At 37.7% G+C, this 17,524-nt stretch overlaps 3 protein-coding genes across 4 annotated transcripts; 2 read left to right on the forward strand and 1 right to left on the reverse strand.

The window, feature by feature from the left end:
- Positions 1-3,046: 3,046 nt before the first annotated feature.
- Positions 3,047-3,427, reverse strand: LOC125488671. Its single transcript, XM_048621844.1, has one exon. It carries the CDS (start codon positions 3,425-3,427, stop codon positions 3,047-3,049), a length of 381 nt encoding a protein of 126 aa, XP_048477801.1.
- Positions 3,428-4,075: 648 nt separating this feature from the next.
- Positions 4,076-5,177, forward strand: LOC105384921. The gene is made up of 2 exons (XM_011555216.3): positions 4,076-4,343; positions 4,666-5,177. Exons 1-2 carry the CDS (start codon positions 4,196-4,198, stop codon positions 5,169-5,171), a joined length of 654 nt encoding a protein of 217 aa, XP_011553518.3. The 5' UTR covers positions 4,076-4,195; the 3' UTR covers positions 5,172-5,177.
- A 643-nt stretch (positions 5,178-5,820) lies between these two features.
- LOC105384907 (mannose-6-phosphate isomerase) lies at positions 5,821-9,917 on the forward strand. Of its 2 annotated transcripts, none has more exons than XM_011555199.3 (7): positions 5,821-5,938; positions 6,217-6,544; positions 6,805-6,946; positions 7,181-7,357; positions 7,525-7,692; positions 8,339-8,541; positions 8,867-9,917. In XM_011555199.3, the coding sequence occupies exons 2-7, from the start codon at positions 6,230-6,232 to the stop codon at positions 9,071-9,073; spliced, it is 1,212 nt and encodes a 403-aa protein (XP_011553501.3). In that variant the 5' UTR covers positions 5,821-5,938; positions 6,217-6,229; the 3' UTR covers positions 9,074-9,917. The 2 variants fall into 2 exon arrangements, with proteins under 2 accessions (XP_011553501.3, XP_011553500.3); XM_011555198.3 differs by having other exon boundaries at positions 5,926-6,064.
- The last annotated feature ends 7,607 nt before the right edge of the window (positions 9,918-17,524 follow it).

The raw sequence follows: 17,524 nt of genomic DNA on the forward strand, positions 1-17,524 counted from the left end.
GGCAACAACCCGTTTATAAATAAGCTGCTGGTGACTCGATGCTTGTCTTTATGTCTAAGCTCGATGAGGAAGGTCAGCACAGAGTGTTGTGGCGTAATGCTCCTTTTGAGAGGCCTATGTTCAGTGGTGGAAGATTACGGGTGATCATCAGCCCGATGGAAATTTATGATGATGACGATCATAGGCCACAAAAGCATAGGGTAAGTACTTTCCATGGTTTCTAAATTCTATTCTTGTGAATACTTAGTTATGGTTCTGTGATTCTATTTAACTGTAATATCATAACGTTTTATTTAATAACTAGCTGTTCCGGCGAGCTTTGCTTCGCCTTAAAATGTTTTCCCGTGGGAATTCCGCGATAAAAAATAGCCTATGTTCCTTCTCAGGGTCTAAACCATTTGTAAAGGACCAAATTTCATTCAAATCCGTTACTGTAGGTTTGGCGTGAAACTCGTGAAAGAGTAACAGACAGACAGACACAGTTCTTTCTCATCTGGTGCCTTGTATTGTGGCCGCTATGTGGGAAACGCTCCGTTCCGCTTCGCTGCGCTCCGCTTTGCTTTTGACGATAATATGCACCTAACACGCTCCTCCTCGCTTTGCTCGTCGTCGCACCTATCTTTAGGTTTCGATCCCATGGGGTTTAATGGTGTTTGTCAAAGTCAAAGTCAAATTTTTTTATTCATCGTACAAATGTTAAATTTTCTGATGAACGTCATTTTTTACAAACTCTCCGTTCGGATAAGGGGGGTTCTTTCTGTCTAAGGAGAAGAACGGAGGCAAGAAACTCCTGAGCCATCTTTTCAGAAAAAGACTTAATACTAGTTAGTATACAATACTTATAAGCTTAATAACATTGACATATATATTACTAGCGTAAGGACAGGGCCTCCCACTCAAAAAAATGGCACCCGCGCGTTGGCCCTAAAATCGTAATTTTAGGGCCAACGCTCCTCAGTCGACAGTTGTCTGTGGCCGAGAGATGGTCTTGTGAATCTTGTGATAAATATGTAGTTGTGTTGTGAAAGGCTGCAAAAACCATTATACGAAGGTCAAAAAGAAACATCGAATATCGTATCATCGGTAATTACCATTAAATTAAGTAATAAAAACATTATAAAGTGATAATTATTTTACTACCAAAGTCTACAATGGCCGCGCGCTGTAACCTTGTGCGGACGTCATTTTTTGTTGACTATCCTCCGAGAACATTTTCTTGTTGCACACACTTACGTTTTGGAGCGTGATTTTTAGTCCATTTGTACAGGACGCTCTACAGGTCTACAGCCCAAAACAGTTTTAATTTTAGTAGTTGGATTTGTCTTAAATTATTGATATGGCCCCTGCAAATAATAAAACAATGTCCGGGATGGTAAATTATTAACGCACATACAAGGTTACGTCATCAAAATAGTTGCTAGGCACTGACATAGTTCAAACAAATTATGACAGATAACAGTTATTTTGCTTGTATGAAGAAGGCTTTGAGTAAAATGTTCTGAAGGGCCTATCCTTCCTTTTGAAATCATTGCTTAATAATTATTATTATTATAATATGAGCAGAGCTAACTATTTATCACAGCCATGCATTAACGTCCTTTAAGTAATCATCAATTTTATAATAAGCTTTTTTACAGAATTTCTCTTTAATGTAGCACTTAAACTTATTCTCTGGCATTTGAGTAACTTCTGTTGGAAGCTTATTATAAAATCTAATACAGTACCCTAAAAACGATTTATTAACTTTCGCTAGACGCATCGCTGGAAAAGCCAGCTTATGCTTGTTCCTAGTATATGTCATGATTACTGCCAATTGTATCAAAAGTTGAAATATTCTTTCGTACATACATTAAATTGGAATTTTTTTTGTAATTGTTGTAATCATTATAATGTTGGCGTTAGTAATCACTTTCGATATTTTGATCATTCAATATCGTGATTTTCGCTGCGCTCCGCTTTGCTTTTGACGATAATATGCACCTAACACCTAACACGCTCCTCTTCGCTTTGCTCGTCGTCGCACCTATCTTTAGGTTTCGATCCCATGTGGTTTAATGGCGTTTGTAATCATTATAAGTAATGGTGGCGTTAGTAATCGCTTTCGATATTTTGATCATTCAATATCGTGATTTTCGGGATGTAGGAGAAAACTACCACAATTTGTACATTAACAACATACTATTAAGAGAAACAAAATTTTACCAATACGAACAATTTGAGCAAACGAGACTTAGGTGTTTCAAGTTTGTGCCTAAAGAGTTTTAGACGTAACGAGACTTATGCCACATAAGTTTTGGCGAAGTGATGAATCTACCAAAAAAGTTTAGACCTTACGAGTTATGCGAAACGAGTTTAGGGCAATAAAGATTAGGCGAGATGAGGGGAACCCAGGTGGAGGTGGGTGACATTAGTGGAGACACTCTGCACCTTTGGGGTAAGTACCTTATAAGTACCTATAGCACATCAACAAAAACAATCAAAATCGACATGCTTTACGCTTTCGTAAAATATTATTGGTTGTTACTACATTTTTTTTAAATCATTAACAGTTCAATAGGTACAGCATTTTTACTAATAGAAGACTTTATTTTAATTTTAAAAACAATGATTACTTTTTTATGTCGATACTTTACACGATCCCAAGATAAAGATCTTCACAGACAGATGGATAGGGGGTGGCCGGATAGACGGACAATAATGTGATCCTATACTTGGTGGTTAGTCTGACTGGCGAATCTTAACCACGCCACGGTGACAAACTCTAGTCACTCACCGCTCACCGACACACGTGCCAATTTCTCCATAGTCGGTTATATCGTCGTCGGATATGGAGAAATAGAGGTTAAAGAAGCTGTTAATCATAGTTTGGCAACTTACATTCTGCCTACTGGTTACTCACGGTACAGCAGTATTAGCCTAGTGTGAGAGCCCCAGTAACCTTAGAGTATATAGGTATGCCAGTAACCATAGTTTTTTTTAATCTGGTCCAAATAACTAAAACTGTTTTATATCCATAACATTTATTGAGATAACCTGTCATATAACATTAGCAATAGCAAATGTACTCACGGAAGGCGGCGAGTCCGGCACCGAAGGCCAGCTGCTGGTGTGGCAGCAGCATGGGCCGCGGGCACAGCGGCAGCGGCGGCGGCAGCGCCCAGGCCGCCTCCTCGCGCCCCTCGCCGCCCCTCGGCTCCTCCACCTCCACGTCTGATGACGACTCACTCGAGCACTCCCGCCCGCCCGCGCTCACGTCACCACCCGTGCGGCTTTTGTTTTGAGAATCCTCATGAATGGTACTTTTGTTTTTTGGTTCCTCGAGGTGACCGTAGATGCGCGCGAAGAATTCCCGCGGTGAGGACGGCCGCGGCGGCGCCAGGGACGTTTCCCGGTCATGCTTTTTCGCGTTACGGCTTTGGTCGGTCATGATTTTGTTTATGGGTATTAATTACTTAATCAAAATTTGCACTAAGAACGATTACTGAATCAAGTTCACATTTCAAAGTCCGACAAAAAAATCGTCAACATATTTAAAGTTGCTGTGCTTAGGTATTTACTTTAAATCGAACTGATATCTTTGATTTATAATTTCGCAAAGTACGTGTTATCTGGTCAGTCCTCACACGTGGATTGGCAGTGAGTCAGGTGCACGCATCCCTCAGGACTGTGGCCCCGCCCTCCGCCGGACGTCCCTTTCACCCACCAATCAGATACATTGTCGCACCCCGGGGGGTGAAGTAACGCCCAATCCTCAGCCGGGGCGATTTATCACCTACCCCCAATGGAGGAGCCTAAAAGTTTCAGTTTCAGAAAAGTTCAGTTTATAGTCTTAGATTATTTGTCACGGATTAGCTTTTCCTTGCAACAGCATGCCTACTACAATTTCCTGCAATTACTGAAAAGAAAACATTCTACTCATTTGTTTAAGAATTTAACCATTGTTCAAAATAAGTGTGTCGGGTGCACTGACTGGCCTTCGGAAGTTTTCCTCAAGATTTTCTGCCTGTGGAGAAAGCCCCTAACGAGAAGATACCAATAATGTTCTATGCATCTTTTCAAGGGAAATATAGTTTATGGCATAGATAAAAAATAATGTCAAACAAAACATGTCGAAATCTCAACGAGATCTCATTGAATTAATAACAAAAATAACAGGGTAATAAAAAGGTTACATAAACAGTGTATTTATTTTTACATGTTTCAGTTTTATAAGTGCACTTCTATAATGCAGAGGAATGTCGCCGTTTTCATCATTGGGTTTCTTTTATTATGTTTATCTTGCAATTACACTTTTCCACTGCACAGAGACCTGAAAAACTTTATTGGAGGCAAAGAAGAAAACAGTAAGTTTTCTTTCTCTATACACTAAACAGCTTTCAGCGATAAGACCGTCATTTTTGTACATATGTGTAAGTATTGATGTTATGTAAGTAATTTTCATGTGTGTGCAAATAAAAAATATTCTATCTATCTAAACAGCGTCAGCCCGTCATCTTACTACGTGTCACTCTCCTACCTTCTACCTTCTGCCTAGCTGAGCACATGTTTGAAAATACAATTTAACTAATTTTCGTACAATATAGTTAGTTAATAATGATTAGCCAGTGCATGGTTACCCGCCATAACTAACCTAAACGAACAAAATTAATTCATAACTACTTTCAGCCAGCATAATATCATGTTCCCAAGACCCTCTTGTAAATGAGGCCCAATCCAGTGAAAGCAAACCAATTCACGCAGATACCAAAACTGAAACATTAAACCACACCTTTAGCGAAGATGACTTGCGCCATTACGAGCAGAAAGTGATCATGAAGAAGTACCCGTATCTTGATATGAAGGAGCTTGAGCAACTCCGTCCGTCATTGAAGGTCGTGCGACAGAACGCGAAGTTTGCACAGGACGAGGAACCTTTGTGTCCCCCGGAGCACAGCCTTTGCAACGGCATCGTAGTGGAGGAAGGGCCCGATGTAGAGATCATCAACCGAGGCCTGTCTGGGTTTTTTCTGCCCGCAGTTAGCAAGATTACGGTGCTCAAGGATGAAACACCGAGGTCTGATGATATTCTGATCCCGAGAATCCCTTTAGCCGACCCGGCGTTAGAGAGCCTCCATAACGATGTAGTGGAGTTTTATAAACAGTTAAATAGCGTTAATAAAGACTCAAATTGATGTGAATATTTATTTTTACTATCTAAGCTGACTGTAGGTAGAGGTACTTATTTATAATTGACTTCCTGTAGTGTCCAATACTCATCATTCATCATCAGCACAACCCTTCACGACCCCAATGCTGGGGCACGGGTCTCCCTACAATGAAGGAAGGATTTTAGGCCAGTCCACCAAGCAGGGCCTAGTGCAGGTTGGTGGACCCCAACACAAGCAAGCTTGTGCTGAGAGAGGGTGTAGTAGTCAACCCAGTCAACCGGTCAACCCGACTGACTGACTAGGCTTCACGACTGCTGCCGTAACAGCAACCGCGCGAGACCCATAATCTATGAAATGTAGAGTTCATTTTGTGGCGTTCTAGTAAGCCTCAGAATAATAAAGATTATTTAAAAAGGCGATTGTCCATCCACTATATTTGTTTACCGCAAGGCTGTCGCAAAGGCGGATGTTCATCACTGGGGGAGACGCATAAAAGACTGGCCGCGTTACATGTGTTTGTAATAAATTTTGTTGTATTTTGTGTGGACCATGGTTTATTCCGAACGCATCATGGGCCGATGCCGCTGTCGCTGACGTTCGGAGTTTGACTGCTGTCAAAATGACATTAGACTGACAGAAGATTATTTTACACTGTATTTGACTCTATTTAAACCGAAATAAAGACGATAATTGAAAGACATTAGGTATGATTTTTTATCAACAAAATAAATTGTGTCTGGCAAAGTGGCAATAAATTAATTTAATTTATAAATAGTAGAGTGGCTTGTCGGGTAAAGTTTCTTGTATTATTAATATATTAACAAACTATCACACAGTTGCAAAAGATTCATATATGTGAGGACACTATAAAAACAAGTTTTATTACATTATTTTGTTTCTGTTCAAGAGTGAAAAAGGTTAGATTTTATTATTTTATAAGTGGCTTGTTAATCGTTTCTCCATTTTAGTTATACATATAGTAATAATTGAAATGAAAGCTACGAAGAGAACAATCAAAATTTAGCATTCAAACATGCTCCTCATTCACTCCAAAACTTTTATTTTCTAGGCCAGTTTGAATCATGGAACTCCAATGCACAGTGCAAAACTACGAGTGGGGTAAAGTAGGCAGAGACAGTATGGTGGCTAAGTTGATATCCAGTGCTGATACTAATATCACCATTGAAGATAAACCCTATGCGGAGTTGTGGATCGGCACTCACCCCAATGGACCGTCTCTGATCATAGAGAGAGGTGTCCTACTAGCTGATTACATCAAAGATAACTTGGACGCTATAGGCCCAGTGGTTAGAAACAAATTTGGAGTTGCTGTGCCTTTCCTGCTGAAAGTTTTGTCCATAAGAAAAGCCTTGTCCATTCAAGCACATCCAAACAAAGTAAGTTTAAACCTTTTATGAATTTATTTATTCATGATAAATTAGATTGTACTTATTTATTTACAATTTTTTTAACTTTCACCACAATCACCACCATACTAACCCACATACTTACGGACATAAAGTCTGTAGAGTGACAATCACTTATAAAAAAAAACCCACATACTTACATACAAGTTAAAACTTGATGTGATTCTTTGCAAAATTATTATAAAAGAGCATATTTTTAATACCAATGAACTTGTTACAATGTGTTTCAGGCGCATGCTGAAGAACTGCACCAGCAGTTCCCGGAGGTGTACCGAGACCCCAACCACAAGCCGGAGCTGGCAATTGCTCTCACACCATTTGAGGCACTCTGTGGCTTCCGGGATGTTGCCCAAATAAAAGCATTCTTAAATAGTAAGTGCACTTAGTATAAATATTTTATAAATAACACTTCATTTTAAGATTTTAATATCTAGCTCTACTAACCCCATATTTGCACTACTACACATATTAGTTACAAGCTATTTAATGATTAAAATCACTATCATATCTGTAAATATATAAATAAGGCTTTTTATATAAAATCGTATTATTGTTTGTTGTCAACTTATCATAATAATTATAAAATTATATGTATTTTTCTTCCAGAATTGCCTGAGCTATGTGAGATCCTTCCCAAGGCAGTAGTGGACTCCATGTTATCTGAGATTGAAGGCGATAGTTCTACAGCCGCGCTGAAGCAGTTATTTGCGTCACTAATGACTAGTGATAAGGCGGCCATTGCTAGCAGTCTACAGAAATTAGTTTCACGACTAGAGCATGAAGGTAACATATTGTTATATTAATGTTCTACATTTAGCTTAGTAGTTTTGTTACAAAAAATATGATGTTCCATAGATATGTGAGAAAATCATGTTGTTAATGTTTTCTTCAAACATGTAATCTATTATTGTCTGCAACATAGTAAAATATTTATGTTATCTTTATTTCAGATGACGAAACAAAGGCATATCTTCAATATTCTCTGCTAAACAGACTGCACAAAGACTTCCCCGGTGATGTGGGATGCTATGCACCATACTTGTTGAACTATCTTCAGCTAAAACAAGGAGAGGCCATCTTCTTAGGACCGAATCTGCCCCATGCTTATTTGAGTGGAGGTAAATAATTTTAGTTTTCCTTTATTTAAAACTGTTGTAGAGTCAATGTAATAAGATGCATTTGACGACTTTACAAGATTTTATTTACTTTCACAATATTGGAATTGGGGCTACTACATTGACGTTAACCACAAGCATCACCACCATATCTATCTAGTAAATAGATAGAACTTTGATATTTTCATTACGTGTATCTCAGGAGTCATATTAAATGGAGGAATTTTTGGCAATTGAAGTCAATTTAAACAAGTTTAGTCAGATATTTCGCCAACTAATTTTATTCAATTGTTATCGTTTTATGTACCTACATAGTTGTAGTTTTAAATACCTATAACATGTAATAATCTTTATAATAATAATAGTAAATAGACTATTACTCTATGTATGTTGTACCTCTGTATCCTCGAAATTTATATGTGTTCAAACACGGCTTCTTTCACATACACTTACATTGCTATCATGCTCTACTTTCAACTCCTTACTTATGAGAAATTTTAGACCCATATCAGCTCTTATAATGCTCTTATAATTCTTCCAGACTGCATAGAATAGGAGTAGGTATAATGTGATAGAATGCAAGCCATGCTCATGCTCAGAGTAACACACATAAATCATCACACTTAAAATTTCACTTGACTACTTCCAGACTGCATAGAATGCATGTCGTGCTCGGACAACGTGGTCCGCGCGGGGCTGACCCCCAAGCCCCTGGACGTGCCCACGCTACTAGGCATGCTGGACTACGGAAGCTACTCGCGGGAACAGCTGTTGTTTATGCCGAAGTTGGAAGATGAGAACAGCTGCGTGTGGCGCCCGCCCGTGCCGGACTTCGCTGTTGTTAAGATTAAGGTGATTCTATGAAGCTAACTAATCTAACTATAACTAGTTCATGGTTACGGTCTATGGAAGTACCTAGTTGATGTCGAAGACTGCCTTGTACTCTGCCTGGAAGTGCGATCGGCGCACACCGTTGTGATAGACGAGTTCTCGAGAAGACAATATTTCTACGACAACTAGAGCCGTTACGATGTTGTAGCACTCCTTGTGAGTCAATAATCGTCTGTGCACAGCGACAAATTGTATTGTGCATTCGCAACCCGCATGTACTTAGTGCAAAATTAATAGTTCTATCTGTCTACAAAATATCTAAACACATTTAAACTACACCCCACAGGTACAATCCGACGACAGCTACAACACAGCAAACCGCCCCAGCCCGTCCCTCATCATCATCACGGCGGGAGAAGGCACGGCTTGCGACACAGAACCCATACCCTGCAAGCCGGGAGTCGCCATCTTCCTCAAAGCCAGTCGCCAGCTCACCCTGACCCCCGCCCCCGGGAAGACGCTCGAGGCGTTCCAGGCCATCTGCAATGTATGATGGGAGGTCAGGTTATGATGGTACTTTTGTAGCTAGTGTTGAGTGTAGATGTAGATTTGATAAAGAGGTTCAGACGGATGGCTTTATTGGTCCCGGTCATAAGACAGTTTAGAATAAAATAATAAAGATTATATTTATAAATGTGTATTATATGAGTATTATACAGCAGGTTCGTCAATCCTGTTTACAGTTTCAAGCATGTATACCTACTTATATACATTTTTTTTTAAAGTATGGAAGTATAATTATGACGAACTATTATGGTTTCATTAAAAAATCTTGCAACTGTCTATAGAAAGAGGGCAATTTGGTCGGATATGTAGTTTTGTCAAATCTACATCAACTACACACTCAACAGAATTAGATAATACGTAGTTTGATAAATAGATAGAACTGTTTACTGATGTCATCAAATATATATCATTAAAGTAATAAACCTTTAGCATGTTATAGGTCAATAGCATAGATATCAAACGAAAATAACTTTTGTAGACATAAATTCAATGGCTGTGCTATGCTATTGCAGTTATTTCGTGTAGGTATACTGATAAGTTCAGTATGGATGCATAAAATGCAATAAGTGCTGTAGTTTTGATTACATTATATCCGTAAGAATTACAGTTAGAATGATATTGCATTTATCTAATAGCTAAATAAAGAGCAACGTTCCTAAATGATGTGCCTTATTTATCATTATTATTATTGATATAAAATTATGAGTAAGATGATAATACTTACATATAAATTTATGTAGTTTTAATTGTATTAAGTATTCACTTTATTGTATTATTGACGCAAATGACGCAATTATATTGTCTCAAATATTAAACTAAGTAATTATAAATCTAGTATTTTATTTATCTACATAGTATGTCTAGATATAATTCAGTCGCAAAGCAAATTATTTGATCCTATGATTCAAAGGAGTGGAATAAAGTAGGTCTTCAAATCACTAGGTATTAACTACATGAAATATTAATTAAGTAACTCTAGTGTACTCTTTCGGGTACATCAAACTTGCAGATATCTCTTTTGTTTGCAGCACTATATTATACATTCATATTTATTTATTATGTAATTGTTATAAAGAATTTCAACAATGTAGACTAAATAAAAGTTTCTGAGTTTCTGAGTTTAGTCCCCCCTGTCTAACTAACTAGTTAGTTGCACAAAGGTTAGTTGCCTCAGATGATTGCTGCTTTTTGATTTTACTTTTCCGGACATTCAAATTGGGGAAAAGTATAAAATTTGCGCGACGTTACGGTTGGTGCAATACTAATTCACTTTACCAAAATAAATCGGAGTATACGTGACACTATGAGTTTTCCATAAGTCCAAATAACTAATATTATAATGTAAAGAATATATTCATCAGTGGACTAATATGAGCGATGATGATGATGATGATGTAGGTAGTTCTTAAGTATCAGCAATATATAAAAAAACACCATAAAACACCAACTTTCTTAACTAATCGATTCGTACCAGCACTAACTGTACTCTGGTCTAATTCTAATACGCACTAGTTTATTCAAGACGCGGTGCATATTAAGAGAATACGAATATGGACCGGCGCTGACAATTATCATTCCCAAAGCCAGGCATAGCCTATAGCGCGATACGCACTCGAGGCCCTAACTGCCCGCCTGCCTATTAAACTTCGACACTATTTCGACACCAGCTGATCTTAAATGAACCCAGTCGCTCTACAACACCATAAACAGAGTTACTATCTGGTTTTTTCCCTACCCTTCAACTTAAACTATTTAAATAGAATTTGCAGATTCCTAGCAATTGCGAAGGTACGTGTTAATGAACATTGAAAGGTGCGGACGATATGTCGAATGAGCGGGCTTCGCGAATTAAATACCGATGCAAGATTTATGCTCCTACAATCTACATTACACATTCCACGGACATTCGATCAGGTATATATGATTGCATCCAAGGTTCAATTCAAAACACTAATTAGATTTTTTGTTGTATCTTTCGACTAAGTAATTAATACCATACCTAAATGTATCGTAGTCACGATTTATTAATTGTTTTATAGTTTTATATTGATAACTTTAGATACAACCAAAACATATTGATAGACTAAACATAATGACTTAGCAGTCTTACAGAGATAATTCAAATGTTCTATATCAATACCTCAGAGGTAAACAATAATCTCTTTTTATGTATATCTAATGTATACCTATGTTTAAATATGATAGATGTAATGTAAGTATATGTTACTCTACAGTTTTGCATTGGTACATGGACCAAGTAGGTATATTAACTTAGCATAATAGAGCTATAGAGCTCTGTAGGGGACCCCAGTGCAACGTGTTACATATAATTTTGCTTCATTAATTCGTATAATATTTACATACATATAGATGTAAAGCAGGACTAAAGTACGGATTTACACGGCTAATTATAGTAATTGTCGTGGGTATAACGTAATTGAATAAGAACACCGATTTATAGACAAAAATGCTCACGTGACCGGCTCTACATCATTCTTCAGTCTACATAATATATTCCGTATCATTGATATGGTGTTAGTATTGATAGCGTTCCCTGAGGGTTATGGTTATGGTCAGACCATGGGATTATTTAAAGAAAGAGAGTTTGTGTAGGTAATAAAGAGCACAGGAAGAAATTATTAACCGAAAGGGAATCACACAAATCGCTATAATTGACAATGGAAAACTATATAGTGTTGTTCGACATTAGAAAATTCATTTTGTTGCCATTTGGTAGGCGATACACGGCAATAAATATAGCATTCTTCTATAACTTATACAAAATCATGGTGATATTATTTATAATATCCGTTTTCTTTCACTAAAAGGAATGCCGTTGTATAACATTATTTACATTCGAGATTGTTACGTAGGTAGGTAAAGACTTTATTATGTTTTTGAAATAATCAAAACAAAACTGGCAAACATGCATAAATATAGAATTAGGAAGGTTCATACTTAGTTCTACTTCTATGCCTATTTGCGGACCTACAGCTTCTAAGCATTTTGAAAATTGCCTTCCTACCTATCAGAAACTTACCTAGGCATCTTCGTGTATTATTTAACTTTATTAGTTTATTAGGTATAGTGTGTATTTTATTATGCATAAGTACTTGCTTATAATTCTAACTAAAAGGACAACCTACATGTAGGTACCTTGTACGCGTAGCCAGGCGGGGGTTAGCGATTTACTTGTAATAAATAGTGCACCTGAATCTACTGGTACAATAACCTTACAATGTATTTCATGAGAAATGACCCTTCTTACCTTCCCAATAAGGCTGTTGGGGCAATTTAGAAACGTATCATAAATCGCTAGTGCTAGGTGGCGCAAGCTCTATAATGAGATTATGCATATTATTCAACATTTGCCGTCGATACAATGTCTTTATTTGTTACATGTGAATAATTTCTTAATTAATGTTTACAAATACCAATACTTCTACAGATATGGTTCTTGGGCAACCGAGCAGTGACAGCATTTGGTCCATTTCTGATACATTAAGGACTACGGCCGACCGGTCTAAACGCTATTTCTTGGAGCTTTTAGCTCTTCATACCTAAATGTAATTTATCCCAAACTAAAGCTATCCCCCGACGCACCATACCTAAAGCAACATATATTATTATTCCCGTTTAATTCGATCAAGAAGAAAGCTGCTGATTTATATCATGCCCATTAATATCCATAAAATTAATTGAATTGGCACACGTTTAGATAACGAAATTAGTTTTACGAAACCGAAACCTTCAATCTAATAAGTACACACTACTCTGCATTACATGATCATATCGCATCTAAATTCGTACGAATTATTTCAATATAACCAGATTTACAATAGATGTTATGCTAATTTTAGCAATCGATCACCGTAATGATGCCTTAAAGGCGACCGCCTCACTCCATTAGATTTCCATTCACGACCGGGTTATCACGTAGCGATCGGCTCACAAGCTGGACCTACATGAAATATTCGAATACATTACAGCGCTATTAACCGGACAGCGGATTTATATCTGTGACGACTTGAGGACATTTGTTTTAATACGTGGCCCATGTATCAGTTTCTGGAAACTGTGTATAAAAGCTGTATTTACGATATCGTACTTTCGGGTTAAACGTTATCTAATTTATTTGGAGTTTCATATAGGAACTCCATATGTGAAGAAACATAATATATACTTCCTACGCGCCGACTGCTATCAAATACTAATCATGAATATCTATTAACATTTCCTCTTAGAATTGTCCACAATGTAGACAAACCTGCCTGATGGGAAGTTGCCCCACCGCCCGCGTCATTCATCCAGCGATCGGTCGGTCCGGCGACGAAAGGTGCATTTTACTTTTACTCGCTTGTCCGTTTATTAGGTTTACGGTCGCGACAGTTGTGCAACCGCCAGCCGCATCGGATACCAGTCTAACAAAGCACCGGCGACCCGCGGAGCATCGCGACCAGACGTTTATGTAACAGCATTCAGTGATCGGCTTTATCTCAAATCTATGCGGTCGGCGCCACACCATCGCTAATACTGTTCCCACCACTACCGGATGCTGCAATCTACGGCCCACTAAATTCGCAAATCTAATGTTTATAAATAGCACACGCATAAATAAATCAAAATTATCGTGTAAAACCACAGATTGATTTTTTATTCTCATTAGTGTTACCTAAATGTAGACGTTTTAAAACGTTAAACCTGCGATTGGCGAAATGATTCAACGAGACCGCTAATGATCACATCCGTTGTAGAAATAATTGTTAGCCTTGATCATTTTACTTATTCGCATGTCTGGGTTATTGGGGCTGGTGGTAAAAATGAAGTGGGTAATGGACAGGTGCGGATGTGTCGCAACGACCAGCATTGTGGAGGCTGGACGGGCCTATAGATATTACCTACGGTGTCGCAACTTTCATAGCTGAAACGGTTCGTTCTAACTCGAAGTCTATAGTACACCTTGTTCTTTATTAAAATAATATTTAAGTATATATCTTTTGTTTTCGTGGATCAAACTGCCTCTGCAGCAAAACTTGACACTTTCATACTGTAGATGGGAATCTTGATTATCCCGCGGTTATCAAAACATTACGATCGAAAGTGAACTGGGTGCTTTTGGTGATGAAAGTGTAAATGAAAGGCGGACATATGTCGATTACCTATAAGATTAGCGAAGTGCTGAAAAGCTCGCAAGTTAAAGTACCCGGCGAGCATTTATGATCATCAGATGTAGACAATAGTGAGTGTGAGCCCCTATGTATATCCCATGGATTACCATGACATACCTCTAGACCAGCATTTTCGCGGTTTCAAACTTAGACCACAACTTGAATGCCTAAATAGAGAAATCTTGCTTGCATTGCAAGTTTAAACATATGAATTCAATAGATAGATTATCTATGTAACACCAATTCAATAGATTATCTTAGTATCTGTCCGTTCCACATTGTTTCACGTCTTCGAAGGCAAAAAAAGTTATTTTAAAAGGACACTAATTAGCACAGTTAGCAATCAGCCATTGAGACGTAGCGGCGAGTTCCAGATTGCTCTGATTTTCTCAATATCTGTAATAGTCGACATATGGCGGTCGGGTGTTGCACCTGTCGACACACGGGGGTCACTCTCTAACTTTCAGTTTCAATAAGTCTATCTATCGATAGCCAACAGTTAATTTCATCCGATTTTGACAGAATTCATCTTTTTATGTGTCTAGCGCCAATTTCGCCATAGTGGGTTAGAGCATAACCAGGGATTATTGGTTGACTTTTGACACATCTGTCAAGAATTTAATATGGAGATGACGTATAATTGATGAACCAATCCCTGGTGACGATATAACCAACAATAGCGAAATTGGAGCTAAATCGTGTGATAGTAACTGTCCGTTAACGATAGATAGAGTTATTGAAACTGGCAGTAAGACGGAAAACGAAGTTTCGGAGCGCTGCTGTGCGAGCCACGACACTATCTCGTTGTAAACTTGCCGAAGGCAAGACAGCTCCCGTTCGTTCGTTTTTCGTCAGTAATAGAGGAACCCTTCAGTTCTGGTAACGGATGGCGGCGCATGCGCGAGGTGCGACGCGCTAAGAATCAACACTATGCGATAGCAATAGCCATTATTCCATTCAGGCTCGAAGTTATCTAGATTGGTCAAATTATATGAATTGCACAACCACGTGTAAAATGCACCTAATAGCACTATTAATTTCACAAATGAAAAACTATGCGACACCTATTTTATTTTTAAATTAAGTATTTGAACAAGTATTTTTATTCTTATTAACGAAACCTGGACCGGTTTACTGAAAGGCTCCTTGAAATGATTCATTATACATAGTTTTAATTAACAGCCATAATAACAATATATCTTTTTATCGAACGAAATAATGGGACTCGTGCATTCCTCATTATATGACATGATCAATTTAAGCGTGTGACAGTGATAGGTCGTGATCTAGCGTGGCGGCGGCGGCGGCGGCGGCCGTGGCGCATGATCTACTACTTACAGATTACGCTGCGGCTGCGCAGACTTGCGTTTGCACTTGATAGCGCTCAACCAAAGCTCTACATCAATCTAGGTAGCCTATTTTATAGATATTTATGGTGGATTAGATTTTGTATTCAGTAGCCCTAAAACTACATCGAGCCCTTATTGTTCAACTAGTATTGTACCTACCTAAAAAATGCAGTAGCAATTTTATGTAATTCCGGAGCAAACGTAATTGATCAAGTTCACAAGAAAACAGATGAAACAACTGCGGATGCGGCCTTGAAATTCCGGGTATTATAGTTATTATTTATATTATTGTTATTCAATCTTAATAAATACATAAATGATTTTGTGGAATTTAATTGCAATTGGTCTTTGCCCTAAGTACCTATCTAGAATAACTTTTTTAAAATAACATTCTTTGTTTAGTTCTTTCCTAAGCTCAACTCGTAGCTCGTAGGTACAACTAGTACTTACTTAAATCGATAGCCATCTAATATTCCTAAGTACAGCAAAAAGCTTTTTAATAGTTTGTTCGCCTTGTTTGATATGAACTTTGTTACTCAAGTCACACGTGATACAGTTAACTGTCAAATGGGACTATAAAATACATTTTATTGCACATATCCATTTCAAACGCGTTCATGCCCTAAATTCGAACTCAACAGGCTGGTGGCGGTGGCGGCCTAATCTATAGTCGATAATTTAAATACTTGATGTATGCAATTTACAAAACGTTAACAGCTAGGCTTGCCTGTATTTTGTTTAATTTTGATTTGTTATGTGCAAAACTAGATTTATGGTGATTGATAATGCTGTTAAGAACATGTATCCTGATGCATAAAAAGATAAGCTTCGTAATATATTTAAGGACTTTTAGCAGCTCATTATGAAGTACTATATTTTTAAATAACATAATTATCATAGGTATCATACCTTTATAAAAATTCAAGCAGTATTTACAAACAAAATAAATTTAGCTATTATCTTCTAATATAGTATTTCTACTGGCCGGAGTCCCTTGTGACTGCGCCACTTTGTCGTGACTCGTGGCAGACAAAACGAATTATAACAGGTGACATTAAAGTAATTGGGTACCATTACTTGCTACATGTTAACCTCTTGATTTTAGGTGCACCATGTAAATAGCAGCCTCGCCCTTTTCGAGTTTATGTATAACGTTATGAATTCGATTGGATACTAATAAAATAATGCCAAGTTGGTTACAAGAAAGGAAATCTAAGTCTAAAGAATTAACACCTCTGTTCAAATAGGGATGGTCACGAAATTTCAAAATGATTCCACCGTCTGTTTTACAAGGTCTAGATTCTGGAACTGAAGAAAAGTCATGCTACCATACCGTAACATAAGAATAATTTGTATCCAAACATTGTGACATGCGCTCTTGAAGCGATAGCCGATAGCTGTTATGTAGGAAAGTATACAATAAGTTCCATTCACTATTCAGCTACCTACCTATCAATCACCACCTAATACTACCCCTATACCTAACCCAGACATAGGTTATGCAATAAACTGGAAATAAGTAGGTAGGTACGAGTTAAGAAGTACATAATATCTACTACCTATTGTTGTCTAGAAAGGCTAGTGCTAGATTGTAAACCTAATTGGTTATGCTTTGTAATTGCAATTTCATTGGCCACGCTTTGGCAAGATTTTGGGGCTGGCTACAAACAATGCAATGTACCAATTTTGTTTTATTTTACACAGGAACAAAGATTATAAACCCTTTCATGTAATCATTCTTCATAGCCATACCAATACTGTAACACACCTGAATAAGGTAGATTTTTGCTTGCAGACTTATTATAATTCAGTGGTTTGACTGAGACACTTTAATCTGATTACGTGATTAACTTCGACTTTAGATTATATCTACAGCTACAACTTCAATCACATTAACGACTTCGGATGTAGACAACATTA

This window comes from Plutella xylostella, chromosome 6, assembly GCF_932276165.1.
Source record: "Plutella xylostella chromosome 6, ilPluXylo3.1, whole genome shotgun sequence".
NCBI classification, from domain to species: Eukaryota; Metazoa; Arthropoda; class Insecta; order Lepidoptera; family Plutellidae; genus Plutella; species Plutella xylostella.